Source organism: Panicum virgatum, chromosome 7K (genome assembly GCF_016808335.1).
Source record: "Panicum virgatum strain AP13 chromosome 7K, P.virgatum_v5, whole genome shotgun sequence".
Taxonomy (NCBI): domain Eukaryota; kingdom Viridiplantae; phylum Streptophyta; class Magnoliopsida; order Poales; family Poaceae; genus Panicum; species Panicum virgatum.
Genome location: NC_053142.1, coordinates 28426427 through 28448329, shown reverse-complemented (window position 1 = coordinate 28448329; position 21903 = coordinate 28426427). Strand labels below are relative to the sequence as shown.

The 21903-nt window shown below is 41.4% G+C and overlaps 2 protein-coding genes and 1 non-coding gene across 4 annotated transcripts; all 3 read right to left on the bottom strand.

The window, feature by feature from the left end:
* Positions 1 to 1485: 1485 nt before the first annotated feature.
* On the bottom strand, positions 1486 to 6151 carry LOC120640751 (probable metal-nicotianamine transporter YSL6). The gene is made up of 7 exons (XM_039916672.1): positions 5648 to 6151; positions 4829 to 5001; positions 4593 to 4690; positions 3552 to 3689; positions 3210 to 3399; positions 2652 to 2784; positions 1486 to 2570 (listed from the first exon to the last, which is right to left on the bottom strand). The coding sequence occupies exons 1-7, from the start codon at positions 5988 to 5990 to the stop codon at positions 1636 to 1638; spliced, it is 2010 nt and encodes a 669-aa protein (XP_039772606.1). The 5' UTR covers positions 5991 to 6151; the 3' UTR covers positions 1486 to 1635.
* An 8542-nt stretch (positions 6152 to 14693) lies between these two features.
* Positions 14694 to 14793, bottom strand: LOC120643283. Its single transcript, XR_005662962.1, has one exon. It is a non-coding gene; the product is annotated as a U6 spliceosomal RNA (small nuclear RNA).
* Positions 14794 to 17897: 3104 nt separating this feature from the next.
* Positions 17898 to 20875, bottom strand: LOC120640748 (heavy metal-associated isoprenylated plant protein 7-like). Of its 2 annotated transcripts, XM_039916669.1 has the most exons (5): positions 20664 to 20875; positions 20309 to 20540; positions 19357 to 19571; positions 19123 to 19210; positions 17898 to 18804 (listed from the first exon to the last, which is right to left on the bottom strand). In XM_039916669.1, the coding sequence occupies exons 1-5, from the start codon at positions 20670 to 20672 to the stop codon at positions 18236 to 18238; spliced, it is 1113 nt and encodes a 370-aa protein (XP_039772603.1). In that variant the 5' UTR covers positions 20673 to 20875; the 3' UTR covers positions 17898 to 18235. The 2 variants fall into 2 exon arrangements, with proteins under 2 accessions (XP_039772603.1, XP_039772602.1); XM_039916668.1 differs by having other exon boundaries at positions 20309 to 20687.
* Positions 20876 to 21903: the final 1028 nt, after the last annotated feature.

Genomic DNA, 21903 nt, shown 5'->3' with positions numbered 1-21903 from the left:
GATTATTGTGCAAGGGCTTGTCTAGAATTATTTATGGACGAATTTATAATATTAATAATAAAGATTTCCTCATCTAGAATCAGGTGGAGTTAGTAATTGTTTTTAATCTCATATAGGGTTTGTTTTTCATTCGTGTGCTTCACCAGATTAATAGTTTAGAAAAAAAACTGCACAATTTACTTGCCTAAATATTCTTGCATCACGGCTGAATATTATGAATTTATAATAACACTAGCCTGACATGGTTCTTGCAATGCTGTTGTAAAAAGCACCAGTGCCTTTTATTATTTTCGACCAGCATGCATGAATCAATAGGAATTAGATAACACCACCGTTTACTATTGCCGCATGCATGATTTCATTTCGTATGCGCTCGACATTAAACGCACTCGCTCGGACGTCACACAGCAGCATGCTAGCTGACTAAACAGATTGAGTACTTAACTGTTACGTTTTTGGGTTGGAGCACCTATCTGGTACCTACAAAATAGTTTGAGTACCTATCTGTTATGTTTATGAGTTAGAGTAACTATCTGATACCCACGTAATAGTTTAGGTACCCAGAGTGCATTTTACTCTTTGTGGAACTCATGCAAAATAGAAATAACTAATACGGAGGATAATATCATAAGCATCAAGTTTGTGAGTGTATGGATATACGGTACAAAAGTGTGTTAGCATCCCTTATTTCCAACAAAATAAGCTACCTCAAATCACAGAAATACCCAACTTTGAGACAGACTAGATGATCAGTTCAGCAATTTAATTTGTTGTATGTAAATATGGGAATCTAAATATTTTAATCCATCCAGTCCTTTTCATGATATGGCGACAAAATTATTGTCATCCATATTTTTGCTTACTTGATGCGTCAGAACAGTAATTGATGGAATGACCATGCACGCATGCCTATGATCCACTATCTACCCTAGTTCCAAAATGATTATCCCTGGCAAGGTTACTAATTCTCTTTTCTTAAATTTGTTAATGTTCATTACTGTTTTCCCTTACACCATTACTAGCTCTGTTTTTAAATATATATTGTCTAATTTGCTTGTCCTGAACCAAATGTATTTAAGAACAAAGGTAGTATTTTTATTGAGATACATATACATATTTAGTCTAATTTATCTAAACTTTAAAACAAATAATGTCAATATTTCTACCTTTATATTAAATTATATATGCTTAAAATGTTCCTTGTTGTCAAAGTAAGGGTTAATGAGAATTCATATAAAATCTGCCACCTCTCAAGAATTTCTGTTATATGTACTGTAGATTTTGTGTCGATCTGACCAAACTCTCAACCCCTCCCCGGCTAACCCAACAAAAATATAATTGCAAGCTGAATTATCACAGAATTCATATCAAATCTGCCACCTCACAAGAATTTTTGTGAGATATGTACGGTAGATTTTGTGTCCCCCAGCTAACGCAACCAAAATATAATTGAAAGCTGAATTATCACAAGCACGGCCAAAGCACTAAAGCAAAAGCATAATAACATGTCGATGAATAATTGAATATTGAATAAGGCAACTGCAGTTTCTTTGCACTATAATTCACAGGGAACATATATACACAGTTGGATGTCCCATTACGACATCCAAATAAAGGACATCACTAGTTCTAATTTTAGCTGGTAAGGGATGGCTTGAAGTACATGCAGATTGGTGGGTCGATCCTAAGGATAGACAATATCGCAGAAGGAACAGTCCAGATCCCATCACCACAGATCAAGCCTGAGGCAACTGCACCAGCAAAATCATCACATTCCTTGCGATTCACCCTCTCCCAGACGAAAAGGATGACCGTCCCAACAAACATGTCAATGGCGAAGTATGCACCAATGTAGAAGGGAATTGCCATAGCCATCGGGATCGGAATGAATCTAGACACATTCTTTGGAGTTACATCCCTGAGGAGATTGATCACTAGGGACGCAATGAAGAAAAATGAGCAGATCGCTAGGCAGTGTTGGGGCAGCGCAGATAATCCTTCAACACCTAGAATCGACATCTCACGGAAGATCACAGCGTATGGAGCTTTGAACGAACCATCAGGATTGCCAATATCAAAAGCCGACCAGTAAAGCCAAAAGGTGAGTGGGGCAATGACGCAGCCAAGGGCGGTCCCAATCAACTGTGACACAAACATGGACCTAGGTGAAGAGAGTGTAAGGTACCCGGTCTTGAAGTCCTGCATGAGATCAGATGCAGTGGCTACGATGGACATCATAACACCACAGGCAACTAAGCCAGCAATCACGCCTCCATTCTGACCAACCCATGAGGCAAAAATAAAAAGGCCAATCTTTCCATATGTGGATGCAAGATTCCAGTCTGTTAGCCCAGCACCGTACGAATTGCAGAAAGCGAGTAGGGGAGCAACAACATATGCTGAGAGGACAAGGTACCACTTGATCTGTGGGAAGATCATTGGGACAGTTGCAGTCGATATTGCTGCAAGACCAACATAACCAGATCCAGCCAGCCAGGAAGGAATACTGTCCTTTATGAATGTTTCATTCAGATGCTTTTCCTCAGCTGATAATTTAGAATCTTCATCATCTGTCCAAGAATAGCAGCATAAGATCCTGCGATTTTGATGTATTGATATGTAAGAAGTATAAAATAGGAAAATCACATTACCATCCTGAACCTGGACAAGTGGAAGTCTTCCTTGCTTTGCCCGTGCATTCATTATTTCCTTTGTAGTAGCATAAATGATCTTGATCAGATTATAAAGACCATCCCCAAGAATCACAGCTACAGATATAAAAACCTGGAATACAGGGAAAAAATACAGCTTAGTTTTTTAAATAAAGGATAAATACAGCTTAATTGTTGTTGAACACGAAGTCGCAAAAACTGATCACCATGCAAACCAAAAAGTCTGTAGGAACTAAATGAGCTAGATATGCTATCCATATGTTATTTCACTAAAAACGCAACAAAATTAGCAACATATAGTATGACAATTAGTAGTATTACTTCAGGACCACATCAACAGCCAAAATTTCTTTTAGATTTTATAAGGTTTATAAACACGTAGAGGAGGAAAAAGTGTTTCCTTCATCATTCATGCCTTGTAATTTGTTTGCTCTAGAATAAGTGAATAGAGAACATTGCTAGTTGACTGTCAAAATGAAGTACAGAATGAAGAATTAACCAATGGCATGTAACAGATTAAACTTTTGATCACCGTACCTTGTACCCATAGAGTCCTTTGAAGTCATTGCTTCCAAGGTTAGCTGGATACCAGTCCCCAGCTTTTGTGGATATATATGGCCAAAGGAAACCCCATGATATGATGGCACCAAGAAGTGTAGAGCAGTTAACAATATGTGGACAAATAAGACCGCATCCAATGTAGGTTGGACTGAAATCAAAATAAAACCTACAGAAAGTGGAAATTTTAAGGCTTTCTTACATGCCAATAACATTCAACCTTAAAGGATGTGTACTTTCATGTCATTAGATCAGATCTGGCATTCAAGCCTTCACATCCAAACTTTAATGGGATATCAAAAACAATCAAAGCAAACTTACGTATTCTTAAATGCTTCAAGTCCCAAAGATGGGAAATTATCAAAACCACAAGAATCTCCAACACCACTGAAGAACCATTTAAAGCAGTTCCAGAAAAAACTAATGCTTAAATACTTCCCAAGACACTTAACTTGCTTGCTGCAACCACAGAAACAAAAGTTAGGGTCACAAAACGTCCAGAAATTGAAATGAAATCAGTTTGTGTGACTATGGAACCAGTTTAAATATTTCTATTTTGACTACACCTTCATAGGTGTTTACATTAGCTATATGAAATGTATCCATGACTCTGTGTGCAAAGTTGGGAATAAATATCTCTGTTCGTTAGGTTATGAATGAACATACATAGTAAACAGATATAATGGTCAAAATTGTGTTTGGAGACCTTGTCCTTGTCCAAAATGTGACTTTATGTATTAAAAATAATTGTGACCTTTTGGTGTCTGGATGGAGTGTTTTCTCAACAACTTATGTTCCATCCTGCACATGGAATCCATATGTTCCATGTTTGAAATTTCCTCTAGCGCTTTCTTTGCATGGACTGATACTAAAATCTTGGTATTGTCATTTAAGTTGTTGTATATGGAACTAACTGAGCTCACTTACAATTTGACTAGATTAATCAGGAAAACATTGATGATTTAGAACTAAACGCATAGAACAGGACAAATTGGAAGACCATTACAGCATTGAAACCGAAATATGATTCATTGTTGGTTGAGAGGTCCAACTAAAATTAGGTGAAGAGATAGGTGATGTACAGTCACTTGGATGACCTAGTATAAACATTGAAAGGACACAGAAACCTCTAGCTGTTCTTTGTATTCTTTTGAGGTTACAAACAATATATTACCCAACCTAGTCACAACATTTTGTCATGCAAAAATCATGAGTCATGATTATACTCCTTTCAATTGATGGTTGCCACATACTATATATATTGTGAACAGGTAAGAAAGGGAACTTTGTACAGGAAGAAGTATACAAAGTTGCAAATCAAAAAAATGCGTGGACAAATTAAGATGTTAGTCCAGGTCTTACTCTGCAAGCTCAGCTCCAGTGGTTGTGTGGAAGCTATTTATCAACATGGCCGTGGCTGTCCCGCTGGGATAGGTCAGCTTGTAATCGATTACCATTACCTAACAAGCACCAAAACAGACCACACTTCAGCAGAGCAACTAGACACTAGTCATGGGAACCGTTCGATTCCATCTGAGAATGAGCATGTAGTAGCATAACATACAGAGAGGCATGGGATCAAAGTCGTAAATGAGTACCTTGCGTAGCGCAACAAGACTAAATAGGCCGAGGAAGCTAACGACGAACATAAAACCAATCATCCAACCAAGTGAAGGATTCTTGACATCCACAGCCCTGTTACCTGGATAATCTGGCCCGATAAGCTCGTAGGTTTTCTGATCCATCGCAAGAATATAACTTCCAAACCCCCCTGCAACCACAAGATTAATTATTATTGAGAAGAAGAATGAATTTAAAGCAAAAGAGGAAAGTATTTATTATAACTAATGCTCTGAATAAAGAGCAAAATCAGGAATAAATGCAGCAAAATTCCCCAACCAGAATATAATAACAATCATATATTAGGTACTCAGCTTCACCGAAAGGAAAAGTATCTTGAAACAAAAAAAAATGCGATAGGAAAAAAAATCTTGAATCGTAGTGCTGTTTTACTGAGACGCAAATCCTGAAACCACCAAATGAATAACAGCATTTTGTTATATCCTCTGAAACTAAAACTAGTGAACAATTAAACTGAACTCAAATAAGATCTAGATAACATCAGTAGTCAATGGCATACAGGCAAGCAAACAAACACAAAATCCAAGTGTAAATTAAAGCAATCGCCTCAGAAAAATAACAGCAAGCAAATGTCAGCCAAAATAACATTCCTAAACTGAACGTCGATCCAAATAACATCGAGCAACCTACAGTACTAGTCCACCTAAATTGAACATCAGAACTTTGTAACTCTAGGTAGCAATAAAGGAATCTTTTCACCGACTACCGATCACCTATACAGCAAACAAACAATCAAGCTATCCCTCCCCGGCGGCCGGCGCAATCAGAGCACATACCGCTGAAGGCGAGCCCGTAGCAGGCGACGACGCACGTCTGGATGACGGTGTTCTCCTGCTTGGTGAAGGGCTTGGAGACGACGCCGAGCCTCTCGAGCGCCGCCGTCCACGTGCGGACGAGGAAGTAGCCGAGCAGCCCCGCGGCGACGTTGAGCGAGGGGATGATCCCGACCGTGAGGTTGAGCTTGTGCGTGATGAGGCAGAAGAGCACCCCCAGGACCGCGCTCACCGCCAGCCCCCGCGCCGTCACCTGCTCCCGCCACGGCGGCACCGCCTCCCGCTCCGCCTCCGCGCCGCCGCCGCCCGCGAGGAGCGGGCCCGTGATCTCCGCCTCCGAGCCCATCGGTTGCCGGCCAGAGAAGGGTCACGGCAATGCCTCTCCCTCTCTCTCTACCCCTCCCTCCTCTTTTTTTCTTCTCTAATACAAAAAGATCTCTCTCTCCTCTTCTCTCTCTGCTACTAGTACTTGTTTGCTTTCGCGTGTGGTGTGCGGCGAGGTAGACGACGACGATGGGGGCGAGGGAGTTGAGGAGGTGCGCTGCCGATTTTTTTTTTTCATTAATGAGCCCAGCGAAATTCACGAGTCCCCTTCGGATACAGACACTAACACCATGACGCGCGGGCCCGGAACTCCGTGGGCCCGAGGGTTTGGGCAGAGGTACAACAACCTCGTCCGGTGAACGTAGGCAACGTGCTCCCGAGCGGGGCCCGCATGGCGCTGGTTAAGGGATAAGTGGGACCCACAGGTCAGCTTAATTATAGGGGCGGCTTTGTAGTTAAACCGGGACGGCGACGTGGGCCCCCCGGATATACGCGGACAGGGACGTGTGGGCCACGCCACGCTCGCCGCGGGAGGGGGGGCCCGCGCGTCATCGACCTTGCGAAAGCGTCGGACTAGGCGTCCAGGTTCGCGCGGCTCTCCCCGGGCGAGCCCGGATCCTCTGCGGCAGCGTCGGCCGGGGGGCGCCGTGCTGCTCGGGTTCGGATTGGGCGCGGGATCGGTCGGGCCCAGGGTCAGTGGGAGGACGATTCGTGGGAGGCTCGGTGGTTGGTTTTGGTTGGGGATAAGCCTGTGGCGGCGTGGGGCGAAGGGTATCGGCGGAAGCGTGACGGTTCCGGTAAGGAGTCTAAGGACTCGTAAAGGCTGTTGCCGTGACGGCTCTTTTTTTTTCCCCCGGTTCCGTGACATGCAAATATTCCTCTGGCTTTTACGACCTTCATTTCTCTGTTCGGTGGGCCCGGAACCTGAGAACCCGCGCACGATTAGCACGGCGAGCGCCGCGCTTGGTGGCTAGTGGACAGCAGGACATACATACGGGGGCTGCTATTTGGCGATTGTGCGCCACAACCACCATGCGGCGAAGAAGCGCCCTTCGCCGCAGATAGAAAGCAGCGTACGTGCAGCAGGGTTCACCAAATCGGTGGGAACCGGTCAAACCGGTCCGGTCCGGTTCTGGTTTGAGCCGGTACCAAACTGGCCCAAATTCAAAATTCAAATTTAAATTAAAAAAATAAAAACTTCCTAAAAATACTTCAAAATGCGACAAATTTAATGGTGTCAAATTTTCTCAAAAATTTATTCATTTAGTATAGTTTGCGGGGATTTGAAATTAAACAAAAAAGCGTGCATATAAAAGTATACAAATACAATGTAAAAGTAGTATAAAAGAGGGTTGGAGGGTTCATTTAGACTAAAATATGTTATACAAATATTTATTTAGTATACTTTGCGGGCATTTGAATTTAAACCAAAAAAAGAAAAAAATTGAATTTAGCCAGTTACCAGTCAAACCGACCGGTAAGCCGGTCGGAACCGATTGAACATGCGATTTTGAATTTGACCGATTTCTACCGGTTTCCGGTCAAACCGGTCCGATAAACCGGTACCGGACCGCGCCGGTTTGACCGGACCGGTGGGTTTATTTAACCCTGACGTGCAGTGGCAGCAGTAATAGCGAACAAGCATTTGACTTCTCCAGTAACAAGTACACCTTGACATCTCTAGTTGCGTGTTCTACTCTACCTTCTATTCTTTTTTTTCATTTTCGAGACAGCGGGTGAGTGGGTGAGTGAATGGACGGGGGGTTTCACATATATATGCATGTAGAAGTAGTGAAAAAAGAATGAGAAAATAGAAACAAAAAAGTCACAAGATTTGATAAAGAAAAGAGGTAAAATAATTCTCCAGTGTCTCATGTTTAGGCGTACCGGAGGATAAATAAAAAAATTGATTAGTTGTCGTTCTCCAATATAGAATAAACAATGCGTCCATATCCTTCATTCAATATCATTATCTTTTTTAACCATAAACTGCATCTTCACTCATAGAACTCCATGGTAATGCTCCAAAAAAATTGGAAAATCAGAAAATTAAAACTCTTGTGCTCAACTTTTATAATTGGTTTTAAAATGAGCAAAAAAAGATATCTACATATGAACTTACATGCATGTTTAGTTTTTTTTATCTCTACAAGGGTGTCGTATTTTTCATTGCATGGACATGTTAGTAGGTAGTAGGGATATGCATTAATGAAGCAATTTTGCATCTTCTTATTGGGAAAAATATAAATTATATTTAAATATTTTTATACATAAAAAATAATAGAAATAAAGAGAAAAAATATAACCTGGTTTGTAGTTCAAAACAACTTTGAAGTCTCAAGCTATAAACTTTGTACTACAGTAATAGTTTCTTAGTTTGAAAACTTTTGAACCTAAAGCTATGATTTTTTACTATCACATTAATAAACTTTATTAGCTTCCCAAAAATTTTGAAATATGAAACTATGGACTTTCTATTAGCAAAATAATAAAATTTACAGCTACAAAAAACTTTGAAATACGAAACTATGAACTTTGTAGTACCATAGTAATAAAGTTTGCAGCATAAAAATTTTAAAATCCAAAACTATAAACTTTGTACTAGCACAATAATAGACTTTATAATCCCCTTCCAAAAAAACTTTGAAATATGAAGTTATGAGCTTTGTACTAGCACATAATAAACTTTTGTAGTCACAAAAAACTTTAAAATCTGAAACTATGAACTTTGTAGTGGCACACTAATAAACTTTGTAGTCCCAAATTTTAAAATATGAAACTATAATTATTGAATAAGTAAATATATTTTGAATACTCATGAATCATGAAAACAATATATCACGAATAGACTATTTATGAAGCAGGGTGTGTGCTGAATTTGGGTAAAAAAAACACATATAGAAAAATAATAAACATTTACAAAATAGATCAGAGCATATATAGAAAAATAAGAAATATTGAAATGCACATATATGTAATGTGTGGGAGTGGGATAAACTTACATCTCTTTCATATGACACAATGTGTCTGTACCAAGACCCCGTGGGAGAAGCCCAAGACTATCCTTCTCAAACTGTTATGCCATAACTATTTGTCCCATATAGAAAAAACTCAGCTTTCATACTCTAGCTCTTAAACAAAATATCTGCACATTCCCAAACTATCAATGTACAGATCAAAAACTTTCTATCAAATTTTAAGGAACTTTGTACAATTAAAAACTTTATACCCCCAAAGTCAAAAACTTTCAAATCATATATCTAAAACTTTACACATAGTACTTGCAAATTACATTATAAACAGTTTTTGAAAAATTAAATCATTAATTCAAAATTTTGTTTATCTGACTTTAAAGTAATGTCCTACAACTCTACACTCAAATATTAAAAACTTCATATGAACTTATATTTTTCTCTAAGATATTCATATTCATGGCCCAAATTCAAAAGGTTGTGGAATCATATACCAAAAAAATATAGCGCATCCTACTATCAAGTAGCTTTTAGAACTTTATACAAAACATATTAAAAACCTGCACCTCATACATCCAAAACTAACATTTAATCTACGCATCAAAACATTCCAACTTGATATTATAAACTTATAAATCATGTATAAAGAAACTATCTTCATACACAGAAAAATAATGAAAATATCAAGTCTAGGATGCTAAATGAATATGTGTTATGCATCCAAACTTTTAAGAATCTGGTCAAGCTCTTTCTACTTGAACTATATAAACTTTTAAATTTTTGTATACAAACACTTTAAAAATATGGTTAACCTATAGACAAAAAACTTCCTATTCGAATTCTAAAACTTTGAAATCATGTACAGTAACACCATATTCTGCTAAGCTTTACTATGTAGATAGAAAGACTTGCTAATTTAACAAAAGAAACTTTTGATACTAATTTTTTTGATATATAGAAACTCACATAGAACAACTTTGATATTGAAAACTTTAAAACTCATAAAGAAATATTTTGTAGCAAACTTTTATATATCAAAATATTTTTTGCTAGAAATTTTAAAAAAAATATCCAAACTTTCACATTGGAATGTTGTAGACTTCCAAATTCTAAGTATAGAACTTTCTATTGGAATGTCGTAGAATTCCAAATTCTGAGTATAGAACTTTAATAATAGCATTCAAATTATATATATTTTTTATTAGTGGAAGTGACATGATGGTCCCAAACTCTTTAAACTTTGTGCTAGAAATCTAAAAAATTTGAGGTCAAGTTATTGGCAGAAATTTTAACATAAAATTTTTGCAAACACATTTCAAACTTTGTACTCCTAGATCCAAAACTTTGCAATCTATATTAGTAACTTTATGATTCAAGTTAATTTTCACTCCTGAATATAAACTTTAGACTGTACCCATGTAAACTTATAAACTTTAGACTATAACAATGTAAACTTTGTACTCTCAACTCTAAAATATTAAAATTCCAAGAAGTTTACATTCTAAAATTTAGGAACTTCATACCAGCACATTCTTTTTATCACACCAATTTGGTTGTAGATCTTGTAAATGCTATTCTCAATATTCACAAATTTTTGTGAAGTACCTCCTTATTATCAGTACTACAAACTAGAAGAAAAAATATAAGTAATCAGCAACACTGTAAACTCTAAAACTCTTGCAAATAAAAAACTTTATATATGGATATTTAAAAAATTTTACAAATAGATTTAGAAAACTATACATGAAAACTTTCTAGGCAATTAAAAAATCTTTAAACTCTAAAGTCAATAAGTTTGCACTTTGAATTCAGGGTATTTGAAGTCACTAGTTAAAATCTGTTTACTAAAATGTACTCCAAATTTTGCCTCTGAATTAAGAAAATTTCAATTAGCATGTTGTAAAGTTTGTCTTCTCAAATCCTAAATTTTGTATTTTGAAACTTTACAATCTAAATAGTTAGAACTTTCTAGTGGTTCATTTCAAACAGTGTACTCTCGAACTAATACTTTGTGCCTGTAGATTCAATATTTTAGACTATTTGATCTCGATACTTGAAAGATTTTATTTCCTATTGTAAAGGGCATTTAACCCAAAAAATTTCTAGTAGGGCATTTCAAATGTTGAACTTCTGGATCCAAACCTATTTTAAAACTTTGCATTCTAAAACTATAGCAATCTAATGAGTACATGGCTCTAGAGTACAACTTTATGGTCCCATCCATGCATAAGAAAGTTGTTCCTATGCAAAATAAAAACGGTATGAGCCATAAAATTGAATCTAGAAACTTTCTACTAGTACATTTAAAAAATTATACTCCTAGAGCCAAAACTTTGCACTCCAAACTTAGGAACTTACTGCTTACACATTTCAGGAACTTTAAAAAATGTACATATTTAAAAACTTCATATAGATACTTTTAAGGCTTATGAGCCACATGTATAAAACTTCACATATGTAGGTCAATTAATTTCAACTACATGATTTAAAAATTTACACATCCTTAGATTTCAAATTCTATACATAACAGTTTATAAAAAAAATATGAAAAAAACTTTAAGTGCACATATTAACAAAAAAAATTCTAGAACCCCTACTTTTAAATGCACATATTCAAAATTTTATAGAATTCCTAATTTTCTAACGAATATAGTTAAACTAAAAATTTAACATTAGTATTTTTTAAAAACTTATGAACCAGGTGTACAAAACTTTACATTTGTAATTTAAATAAATTCTAAAAACATAACTGAAAACTCTAGTATCCTTGACTTTCAATTTGTACGCACAGCTCTTTGCAATAGAATATAACCAAACTTTTGACTACTATATGCAAAATTTTATAGGATACGTACTCTTGACATATAATTGCAAAAACAATTCCAAAATGTAAGACATATAGGATGCTGGTGTTGTGGTGCTACGTAGGAGGAAGATGCCATGGTCTTTGGGGGCAGGCAAGATGGGGCGATGCAACTAGATGCAGTTACCTGAATCGAAGGTTCAACAATGGTAGCCGTGGTTGATGTTGACAAGAGTAGGATCAATTCTCCCAGCAGATCACTGCCAAAAAGCAGTGGTGAAGACAAGTGTGATCCCCTTCCACCTCGTCGGTGATCCCCTTCGATCCATCTCAATGCCGGTGAAGCTATGGAGCAGCGATCTCGGCGCAGCTGCCTCCTCGTCTCCGGCGAACTTCCCCACGATGCAGGCGAAACAAATGGCGCAACGAACTCGGCGTGCATTCCCTTCTCTTCTCCGGTGTACCGCGTCTCGATGCAGTCGAAACGACGAGGCAACGAGCTTGGGAGCGGCAGCCCTCCTCGTCTCCGACATACAGCCCCAGCGCGGATGAATCGCACGGCAACTGCGGGCGTGACGATGAGATCGACGCGGCTGCCCTCCTTGTCTCCGGCGATTTGCCGCCCCATCTCCCTCAAATCTGGAGAATCTGGTGATTGGATCCCCTTTCGCCTGCATCTCGAGGTTGAAGGCATGGGGAAAGGGGAATAAAAAATGCGTTGGAGTTTTTAAAAATGAGATGGAATCCGAAACGGTATCTAGAATACTAAAGAATAGGAAGTGGAATAGAGAAGTGACTACCGTTCGCTGCAATCCCTAGTGGCGCACGCGCGCTCTATAAGAATTTCGCATACGGGTCCAAACACGCTGTGTTTCACGGTATGGTAATGGTGAACGTGGAATGGTGCAAACCATAGGCACAAAGTTCCTGGATCGACCGGGTTGAGGAACGGGGTCGAGGGTCGAGAGTCGTCATTTTATAAAATTGTGGTACGAATGGGGTATACCTCTATGGAACGATAAATTATTATGTGGAACGCGACTCTGATTCATCAGGGTCGATATCTTCGGGTCGATGCGTCTTTAGAAAGACAAAAACTATATATATGTGCTACTAATGAAGAAACTAATCTATACAAGCATATAAAAAACGTACAAAAGAGTACATTTAGACCATATACTACATGTACTCAACTCATTATCTAACAAAAACCATCTCAATCCTCTATCAATAACCTTCTTATCCCAATTAAATCTTCTAGCAATGGGGCTGCGACCCCTGTCAAACCGGGACGCGATCCAACCTTGAATGGGACACTGACCCTCTTCGACCCCGACCCTCGAATCGGAACGATGTTCCCGGGTCGTGGGACGAGGCATCGACCCCGAATCCTGTGACTATGGTGCAAACCACAGCTGCATTGTGCGCGTGCCAAGTAAATTTAAAGATTGTGCGGAACGTGAATGAATGTTTTTAAAAGAGATGCAGAAGATTAATCTCAAAGAGATTGCATGGTTTCGAGGCGAGAGACAGAGAGAATAAAGTTATTGGCAAATACTCTTGCTAACGTGTGCTTTCTAGGCGAGCCTGTTTGCCCACGCCGGCGACACCGGTGGTGCAAGACACAAATGCGGATTCAGTCAGTTGTCAGTCCACTTGTGTCTCCAACCGGCAAAAGCCAGTGGCAGTGTGGCTCCAATGTTTACGAAAGAAATCCTTAGGATAATGTTAAAGCTTCTTGCCTTCTTCCCATAATAAGCTTCGTTTATATACCTCATAGCGCCCTCTCATCCGCAAGTATTAGGAGGGATTGGCAGATAGATTAGCTCTCTTTTTTTTTTAACCCAAGAGGAATCGACTTATCCAACAGAAGAAAGCCGTACATAAGACGCCCCGAACCATTAATGAAGATAATTTGACTTGACTCGTGGGGGAACAAAAATGGGGGCACACGCAAGGACATTTTAATTTGTTCTTATGTCATGGATTCATTCATTTCGCAGCACCTTGGATGGAAATCTTGCTTCTCATGAGCTTTTCTTACTTCCTATGGGATTTGAGATAAGTATGTGTAAAAATATGGTAGGGAATTTTGAACCTTATTATGTAAAAAAACAGTAAAAAATAGTCTAGAGCAAATTAAAGGATAATATTAATGAGCTACTACTAAAGCCAATCAATTATATTTGGAAAAGAATTTCAATAACACAAACGAGACTGAAATGTACAAGAGGAGAAGACAATCAATTATATTTGGAAAAGAAGTTCAATAACACAAACGAGACGTGAAATGCATATGAGGATCTCTTACAAGTAAACTATAAGAGGTTTGCAACTCACGTTGAAACAGTTCAAAAGGAACCCCTCTGCTTATAAGAAACCATCTCAATGAAGACCGTTTACCTCCAGGTGCGTGGCTGTAAAGAAAAACATAACTTAAGGACAGGAGCATAAATCCGCAGGGGTGTAAGTGTGACACTAGAACAACAACCAGGACCATTCTGCAGGAACATAGTAGCATCAGGGTCCTCAAAGAACTCATCCAGGGACGTCTCTGGAAGAGAGTAGCAGCTTTACCAGGGAACCAGGGACTGGGCCGTAAATATTCAGGGGTGTATCTGCAAGGACCCTGTTCGGTTGAACGTAAAAGCGCTGGCTAGGCTGAGCTGGCTGGGTGCACAGTACCAATACCCAGCACCAGCGAGCCGCCGCCTGGATCTCTGTGCTGGAGGCTACGCGAGGACGGATGGATGGGCACCGGCTGGGAGAGGCGATGAGAAGGGCGCTGCCTGCGGGCGGTGTCTGATGGATGCTCAGACGGCGGCGCGGGGTGCCCCGAACGGTTGGGCTGGGAGCCCAACCATCGCTTTTCTCGAACAGGGCGAAGGCCGTAGGGACCGGAAATATTCAGGGGTGTATCTGCAAGGCCGCCGGGACCGCAAAATCTCAAAAAAATTTAAATTATTTCTCGAATTGTACGTGTCATCCTGTGCAGGAGCCATACTAATTTTTTTTATCATTCCAATTTTATCAGATGTCTTCGAAGAAACAAAATGGTTCCGGCGCAGCAGCTTATAACCTAGTCTTTCGTTCCGTGCGGTAGCGAGGTGGTACTAATCCTGCCGCGCTCCTCCAGGCTCCAACTCCGCGCGTTGCCCGACCCGCTTGGAGCCGCGCGTGTGCTGCTTCCTCTCCCGCGGCCCAGGTAAGGGAGCGCGATAGTGGGCCCCGTTTGTCTCGCCTATACTGCTTGCAGCGTCAATTTTTCTTTTTATTTTTAATTGTGGGACCATTTAATTCGAAAAACAAAAAATTGTGGGATCAATCATAATCAACAATCTTACTAGCTGCTGATCTGCTAGTAAGATTGCTACAATAAATTTGGATGGTATTGCTATTTAAGAGAATCCCACTGTGCAAAGCAATGCAATGCATGGTTCCAGTGAAGGAAATCATGTTGCAGATTCGGCAGTCTGGTCTGTGGATGTGGTTAGTTCTGCAGACTGTGCAGAGCTGAGGTGTCCTTCCACATGCGAGCTCTCATGAAATCGACGACCAACCAACCATCATCTCCGATTCTCCTTGGAGTATCAAAAAAAAACGATCATCATGTGCTTCAATGCCGTGCAGTCTGCACGTGCACGTGGCTCACTCACTCATGAGGTAGTAGTAGATTCTGAAGAATCAGGACCCTTCTGAAGAACGATTTCAGATTTTTGGTTTGAGACCACTGAGGTCATTGCAGATTCTCATCATCTAAATGGGTAGGTGCACTGGTTGTGAGTTGTGACTGACTGCATGCAGCATGCTACACCTGCAACTGTAAGTAATTTCCTGATGAAAAGGCAGGTAAGCAGGCGGGTACTTGTATGCCCAGAAATAAATGATCTTTCTTCCCATGTAATTTCAGTGTACAATGTTCAGTCATATAAGTTCAGTACACATTCTGTTAAGGTTTAGAGCACTCGTAATAAAATCCTAATAGTCAGCAGAAAAAACAACTGAGTAACTTGCATTCTTCTGGTTCTCAGAAATTATGCCCCAAGCATAAGCTTCTATAAGCATTGAACTGATTGCCTGACAAATGACTTCTATATATTGTTATCTGAAACTATGTCCCATGCATATGCTCCTACAAGCATGAACTGATGCTTCAGAAATTTTAGCCATCATGGTGTATCCAATTTGAATTTGTAGAATTTCCCAAACCCCGTCACTGTGGGAGATACTCAAAGTCCCATAGATCCTGATTCCATATCAACCCAGCAATGTGGATACCATATATACACCAAACAATTAAAAAAAAATACTGTACAACACAGTAAAAAGCTCATCTTGGTTCATGACAAGATGATCAGGCGGCAGTACCACTTTCCAGTCTCCTCTGGTCATGGACGCCAGAATGGCAGTAGCTGAATGTACCCCTCTCGATAACCTAACCATATAATTCCCTCAACTATAAGAGTAGCAAAAGCAAGTGCTACACCCACTGCCCAATCAGTGCCATCTCCGGTCTCAATCATCGAACGTCGCTGATAAAAATATTACCACTGCATGCAAGTCGCAATGAAATGCATTGTACGAAGGTTACTTACTAGAAGTGCTTTTTTAGACAAAGATTACTCAAAATGTGGAGGATAAATAAAGGAAACAATGAGAACTGGAATAGCAGATCTGTTTACCCGGTGTTTCAGATGCGTGAAATCTGCCCTGGTTGCTTGAACCCAGTCCAGTAAGCTGAAAGCCAGTATCTTTTGTTGGGACCATAGCAATTGCTGTCCTTAAATTCCTAATTTAGTGTGCTGACCTTCTTGTTTAACTTGTCAATATCTTCCTTCGAGATCTTCTCAGATTCAACAGCTTGTTTTGATAAATCTGAAGAACACTTGGATGGTTCCGGATCACCTGGTACAAACAGAAAATAACTTGGGCACATGTGACAGTGACATGGATAACTCCAAGACTAAACAGATTTGATTACTCAGAATCACTTTAAATTATGGACTTATATTAATTCTTTTGATTCTGATATCAAAAGATACATAGTAAATTTTTTAATTCATTTGATTCTGATATCAAAAGATACATAGTAAATTTATTAATTCTTTAAATTCTGATATCAAAAGATACATAGTAAATATGTTTTTATCTCAAATGCGCAGGAGAGATAATTATCATTTCATAAGAAGAGGGAAATTATCATAACAAAATACTTGGAACTACCCTTAACGTATAACTAGATGGAGAATACTACAAATGGTACCCCAAGAATCAGGACAGACAAATATTAAAATAAAGTACGCATAAATTCGTGCTAGATCTAGCAAGGCAGGAGAACCGAACAAGAACCTATACATCGTACATCTTAGGTTGGGTGAAGTAGGGCTCGTCAACTTTTGAATGTATATCAGTGAACCAAAATTGAACACCTTCCTCTGCTAATTTTGACTCATTACAGGATGCAGAGTATAATTGATAAACTGCACAATATAGAAGTAACTGCAAATCCATAAATACACAAAATGCATGAAGATGTGGTGCAGTCTCTAGTAGAAAAGTCAGAAGGGGTAGAAAAAATGAGACGAAGGCAAATATGTTAGTATAATCTAGTTAAGTCTGAAGGTGAGACAGTAAAAGGCAAAATCTACATAAAGATAGCATCCATAAACTGACAAGTCCAGACATAATTTATAGCAAAAAGGTGAAAAAAGGTTGAGATTACAAAAAAAATGAAAAGCAAAAAGAAGAAATGGATTCATCCACCCTCCATCATTTGAGCCACACCTCCTGAGAGGGTGAGAGTTGATGTTGCCATGATGATGGGAAAGAATCCTCACATTCAGAGTTGATGTTGGCATGTTGCCAAGGCTGGAGCTACCACTGGAGTTCCACGAGTACTGCTCTGCAGTGTGCCAGTGAAAAAGCAGGGAGCACCAAAATTGAAGCTGCAATCCACCTCGGATTTTGGGCCATGCACCATGGACCGATCACATTCACATGCCCCATATGCACATGCTAAGCACTTGTCCCCTCCACAGCCACCTCTAGAACCTTCACATCATTAACCGCGATAAAATTCAGATTCCTAAAGTAAAGTTGCTGAATCAGTTATTCTGTTCCTAGAGAAAAGGGTAAAAGAAGTGAAGACTAGAAAGAGGGAACCAAGGTAAATGGTTATAGTATAGTACAGTTTTTTTTATAGAAGTCTGAAGCTGAGGCAGTACAAGGCAAAATTCTACATAAAGATATAACATCCATAAACTGACCAGACTTACTTTATACCAGAAAGGTGAAAAAGGGTTAAAATTACAAAATGAAAAGAAATGGAGATCTAACCCCTCAAAAAGCCTGGTACTTTTCTTCAAGTTGCCATTTGCTTTGCTCAATGGCGTTTTTTTTTGCAAAGACAACCTCCAAATTATGCAGCTCTCTCTTTCCATCCCCTGCTTCTTATTTTCTTTTATTTCCTCTAGACCCCACGGTTCTACCTTTTTACATGATGTAGCACGCATTCGGGTTCTCATCACTGAAGATCTGCGGAGCCATTGCCTGGTGGTGCTGCGCATACACCGGTGGCGGTGGGTAGGCTGCTGGCGGGTAGGCTGGCTGGTAAACATACCCGGGCGGCGGTAGCGGCGGCGGCGGCTGGTAGTACCCGCCGGGGAATGCGAACCGCGGGTAGTGCATGTACAGGTTGGCCGCAGCAATGGCAGCTGCCTCCTTCTCCTTGTCCGCCTTCTCCTTCTCGTCGCCGGCGGCAGCATCACCACCCTCCTTCTCCTTCTTCTCCTCCTTCTTCTCCTCGCCGCCACCTTCTTTGCCGTCCTTCTTCTCCTCCTTGTCGTCGTCCTTCTTCTCCTCGCTGCCACCTTCTGCCTTCTTCTCCTCCTTGGCCTTGCTGTCACCCCCTGCGCTCTCCGGCGGAGCCACAGGCTCAGACTTGATGATGGCAGCATGCTTACCGGTGCGCTTGTACACGTACTCGGCCAGCTTGGCCTCCTCGAACACACCCTTCACTGTCACCTCCGATGCCTTCAGGTCTGGCTCTGCAGATTGCACCCCTGCACAACCAGGAATAAGAAGAAAAAAAATCTGTGACTCAGATCAAGGAGCAGGTTTTTTTTTTGACAAGCCTAACAATCTTGTTGATTTTTAATCAGACAGGTGCTCGGAGGAATTGTTGACTGTAGAAACTTTGTTTCATTCACTTGAATGAAGAGATCTGTTTCAAGTCATTTCATCAGAACGACAGGATTTGGCCATTCGAACCATCAGAACTAATTGCATCCACGAAGCCTTAGTAAACTAGATAGGACATGAAGATAGTATGGATAGCATGAAAAGGACTGGAAATCTGATTGCAGCCTACTAATAAGCACCTTTCATCTTGAGGATCCTCTTCCTGAGCCCCTCAGCGCAGGCTTCGCAGTGCATATGTACCTTCAGTACAACGGCGAGCACAGGCGGCTTCAAGACCAGACAAGAGAAGGAAACATTCTGATATCAGCCTCTGATGAAAGAAAATTAGCATAGAAAACGCTGCAATGTGGAACAACAAGGGCCAATGCAGCAAGAACTTGGTAAGCTGTTCAGATGAGAATTGTCTCATTCACCTCCTTCTTTTCCTCCAGCTTGGGTGGCTCCGGCTCCTCCTTCTTCTCCTCTTCCTTCTTCTCCTCCGGCGGAGGCGGGATCGGCGAGAGAAGCTCCACCTTGCGTCCGGTCTTCTTCTGGACACGCGCCACCACTTTCATGGGGTCGGCGGCTGCCTTCTTCCCCTTCACCACCACCTTGTGTGCCTTTGAGTCAGCAATCACGTCCTCCACTCCTGCAGTACCGACACAGAATTTTTCATTTCAGATGTCACGAAGATTTGAACACTTGAGCTATGGAATCTCAGGTTCCCTTTGATAGCAACTACAAGTACATGGGGAATATGCATCATGCTTGAAACTTATGAGAATTTGAAGGTGACTGAGGAATCAGCTTCACTTTTTGAGCTCTGAATGACATAAGCCCAAGGCTGTCATTCTCTTGGAATCTACCAAACCTTTTTTTTTCTGGAGCTAAAAGTCATTCGGATCTCTCGGTCAGTCATTCTCCCCAGCATTATCAACTGATGGATTCATGTGCAATTACAGCAGTTGAAAACGAAAGATCTAATTAATTGGGCGAATCTGATTAATTAAACCGCTATCCACCTACCACCCTTGAAATCCTACCATGAATCACATCAATTCTTTTTCTTCTAAGTAATAATAATAACTTTCAAAATATTCCAAATCTGGAGTTCTGATTTATTTTTTTCTTGTTTTTTTTTAAAATAGAGAATATTCTGAAATCTTAATCCCAGCATGCCTGTTAGAGACCTGATGAGCATACAGATACAGATTAGCTTGCTGCTTCCCACAACCAAAAGAAACCAACAGTGGTTACTTCAGAAATCGCAAGAACATTAGCAGAGTCCAAAGCAGAAACTGAAAATCCATTCGATGGCCCAGCAAAGAAGGGAGGTTAAGCTAACAGAGAAATGGCCGGCCGGCCGGCCGGACATGGCGGCATTACCGTCGAAGCGCCTGAGGATCTTCTTGACCTTCCTGGCGCACCCCTCGCAGTGCATGTAGACCCGCATCTCGACCTCCTCCGGCGGCGGGGGCGGCGGCGGCGGCGCCTCCTCCTTCTTCTCCTCGCCGCCGCCCTCCTTGGGCTTCTCCTCCGCCGGCGGCGCGTCCTTGGGCTTGTCCTCCGCCGGCGCCGCCGCCTCCTTGGGCTTCTCCGCCTCCTCCTTCTTGGCCTCCTGCGAGCGCAAAAGCGGCACAACAAAAGCCATCAGGACGCCGCCTTGCGTTGGTGGTGACGACGCCGGCGGCGAGCGCGGCAGAGAAACGGAAGCGTCGCCGGCGCGGCTGGCCTCGCTCACCTCGCCCATGGCTTCTGCTCGAGCGGTGGCTGGCTCCGTGCGAGTGTGGCTCCTTATGTAGCGCGGGTGGGCGCCGCCAAGGGCTGCAAGATCCGCGGGTGGCTGCGATCCCCCCTCTTCTCCCTCTGTTATTATACGCGTAAAAAATTATTTCTCCTCCTCTTCTCTGTGTACCCAGAGCACTAGCTTTGTTTGGCTTCGCGTGCGTGCAGCGTACGTGGTGCGAGGTAGACGACGACGTGGTAAATAGAATTCATGAATGGGATCGCCTTGGGATACCGGCAGTGACTGCTTCCTTTCAGGGTGGGGTCCATGACGTGCGGGCCCGGGCCGCCGTGATCCAGTGGTGGAGCCCACGGGTGTGAGAATGGGTAAGCTCTCTGCGGTGAACAAGGCCAGCAGTCGATTACTAGTTAGCCACTAGTAGACGATAGTAAAATATACTCAAAACTGTAGTCGCATATAATCGTTGATCGTTGATTCGTATTAGGAATTCAATTTGTTTGCGCGGCAGTCGTACAAGCATTCCTACGTTTCCTAAGCGACGTGCGTCAGCCGTCCGATTTAACGCGACCGTCTTCCTCTCCTCTGTTCTTTCCATGTCCACGATCGACCTGGAATCACCTCTGCAGCTACCGCAGATCTCAATCCGAAACTACAACCCTCTTCTAGCCACTGCACACCATTGCTTGGTAGTATTTCGCAAAATCACTTCCCAACCTCCAGTAGTCTCGCTCCTCTCTCTTCACCCCTGACCGGATCCTGAAAGAATTGAAAAAAGATACTAGCTGGATTTGGTAATGCGTAGAAGATCACCCTCCATCATCAGCTCGATGGAGCATGCCCGAGGGCCCTCCCGCATCAGGTGGAATGGGGCCAAAATGCCACCCACGCGCGCGAGCTCGCAGTCAGCTTTACAACCCCCCCCCCCCCCCCCCCCCCCCCTTTTTTTTTTCTTCCCCACCACCATTCCGATCGATCCGCTCTTCATTCATCCAACAGCAGAGAAAAGGAAAGGCAGCACTACGGTTTTGAAAAGGGAAGTGAGCACCAAGGAAAGGCCACAGAGACGATCGACCTGCGCTTTATGAAGATAAGGAAAATGGAGTCTGTTATCACCTCCTCTTTTTGTTCATTTGCATATATAGAGACGGGCAAATAAGATGCACGAAACGCATGCATGCAGATCCATGTTAATGTAAGGGTGCATGCATTTGGCGGAGCTCCTAGAGCTGATTCT

Excerpts from the sequence above, each read along its gene's own strand:
- LOC120640751 (XM_039916672.1), bottom strand. The coding sequence starts at position 5,990 with ATGGGCTCGGAGGCGGAGATCACGGGCCCGCTCCTCGCGGGCGGCGGC. Across the intron at positions 5,002-5,647 it reads CTACGGGCTCGCCTTCAGCG|GGGGGTTTGGAAGTTATATT; the intron begins GTATGTGCTCTG and ends TTGTGGTTGCAG. Across the intron at positions 3,400-3,551 it reads CTTGAAGCATTTAAGAATAC|GTTTTATTTTGATTTCAGTC; the intron begins GTAAGTTTGCTT and ends CACTTTCTGTAG.
- LOC120640748 (XM_039916668.1), bottom strand. The coding sequence starts at position 20,672 with ATGGGCGAGGTGAGCGAGGCCAGCCGCGCCGGCGACGCTTCCGTTTCT. Across the intron at positions 19,211-19,356 it reads AGCTGGAGGAAAAGAAGGAG|CCGCCTGTGCTCGCCGTTGT; the intron begins GTGAATGAGACA and ends CTGGTCTTGAAG. Across the intron at positions 18,805-19,122 it reads GAGGATCCTCAAGATGAAAG|GGGTGCAATCTGCAGAGCCA; the intron begins GTGCTTATTAGT and ends CTGGTTGTGCAG.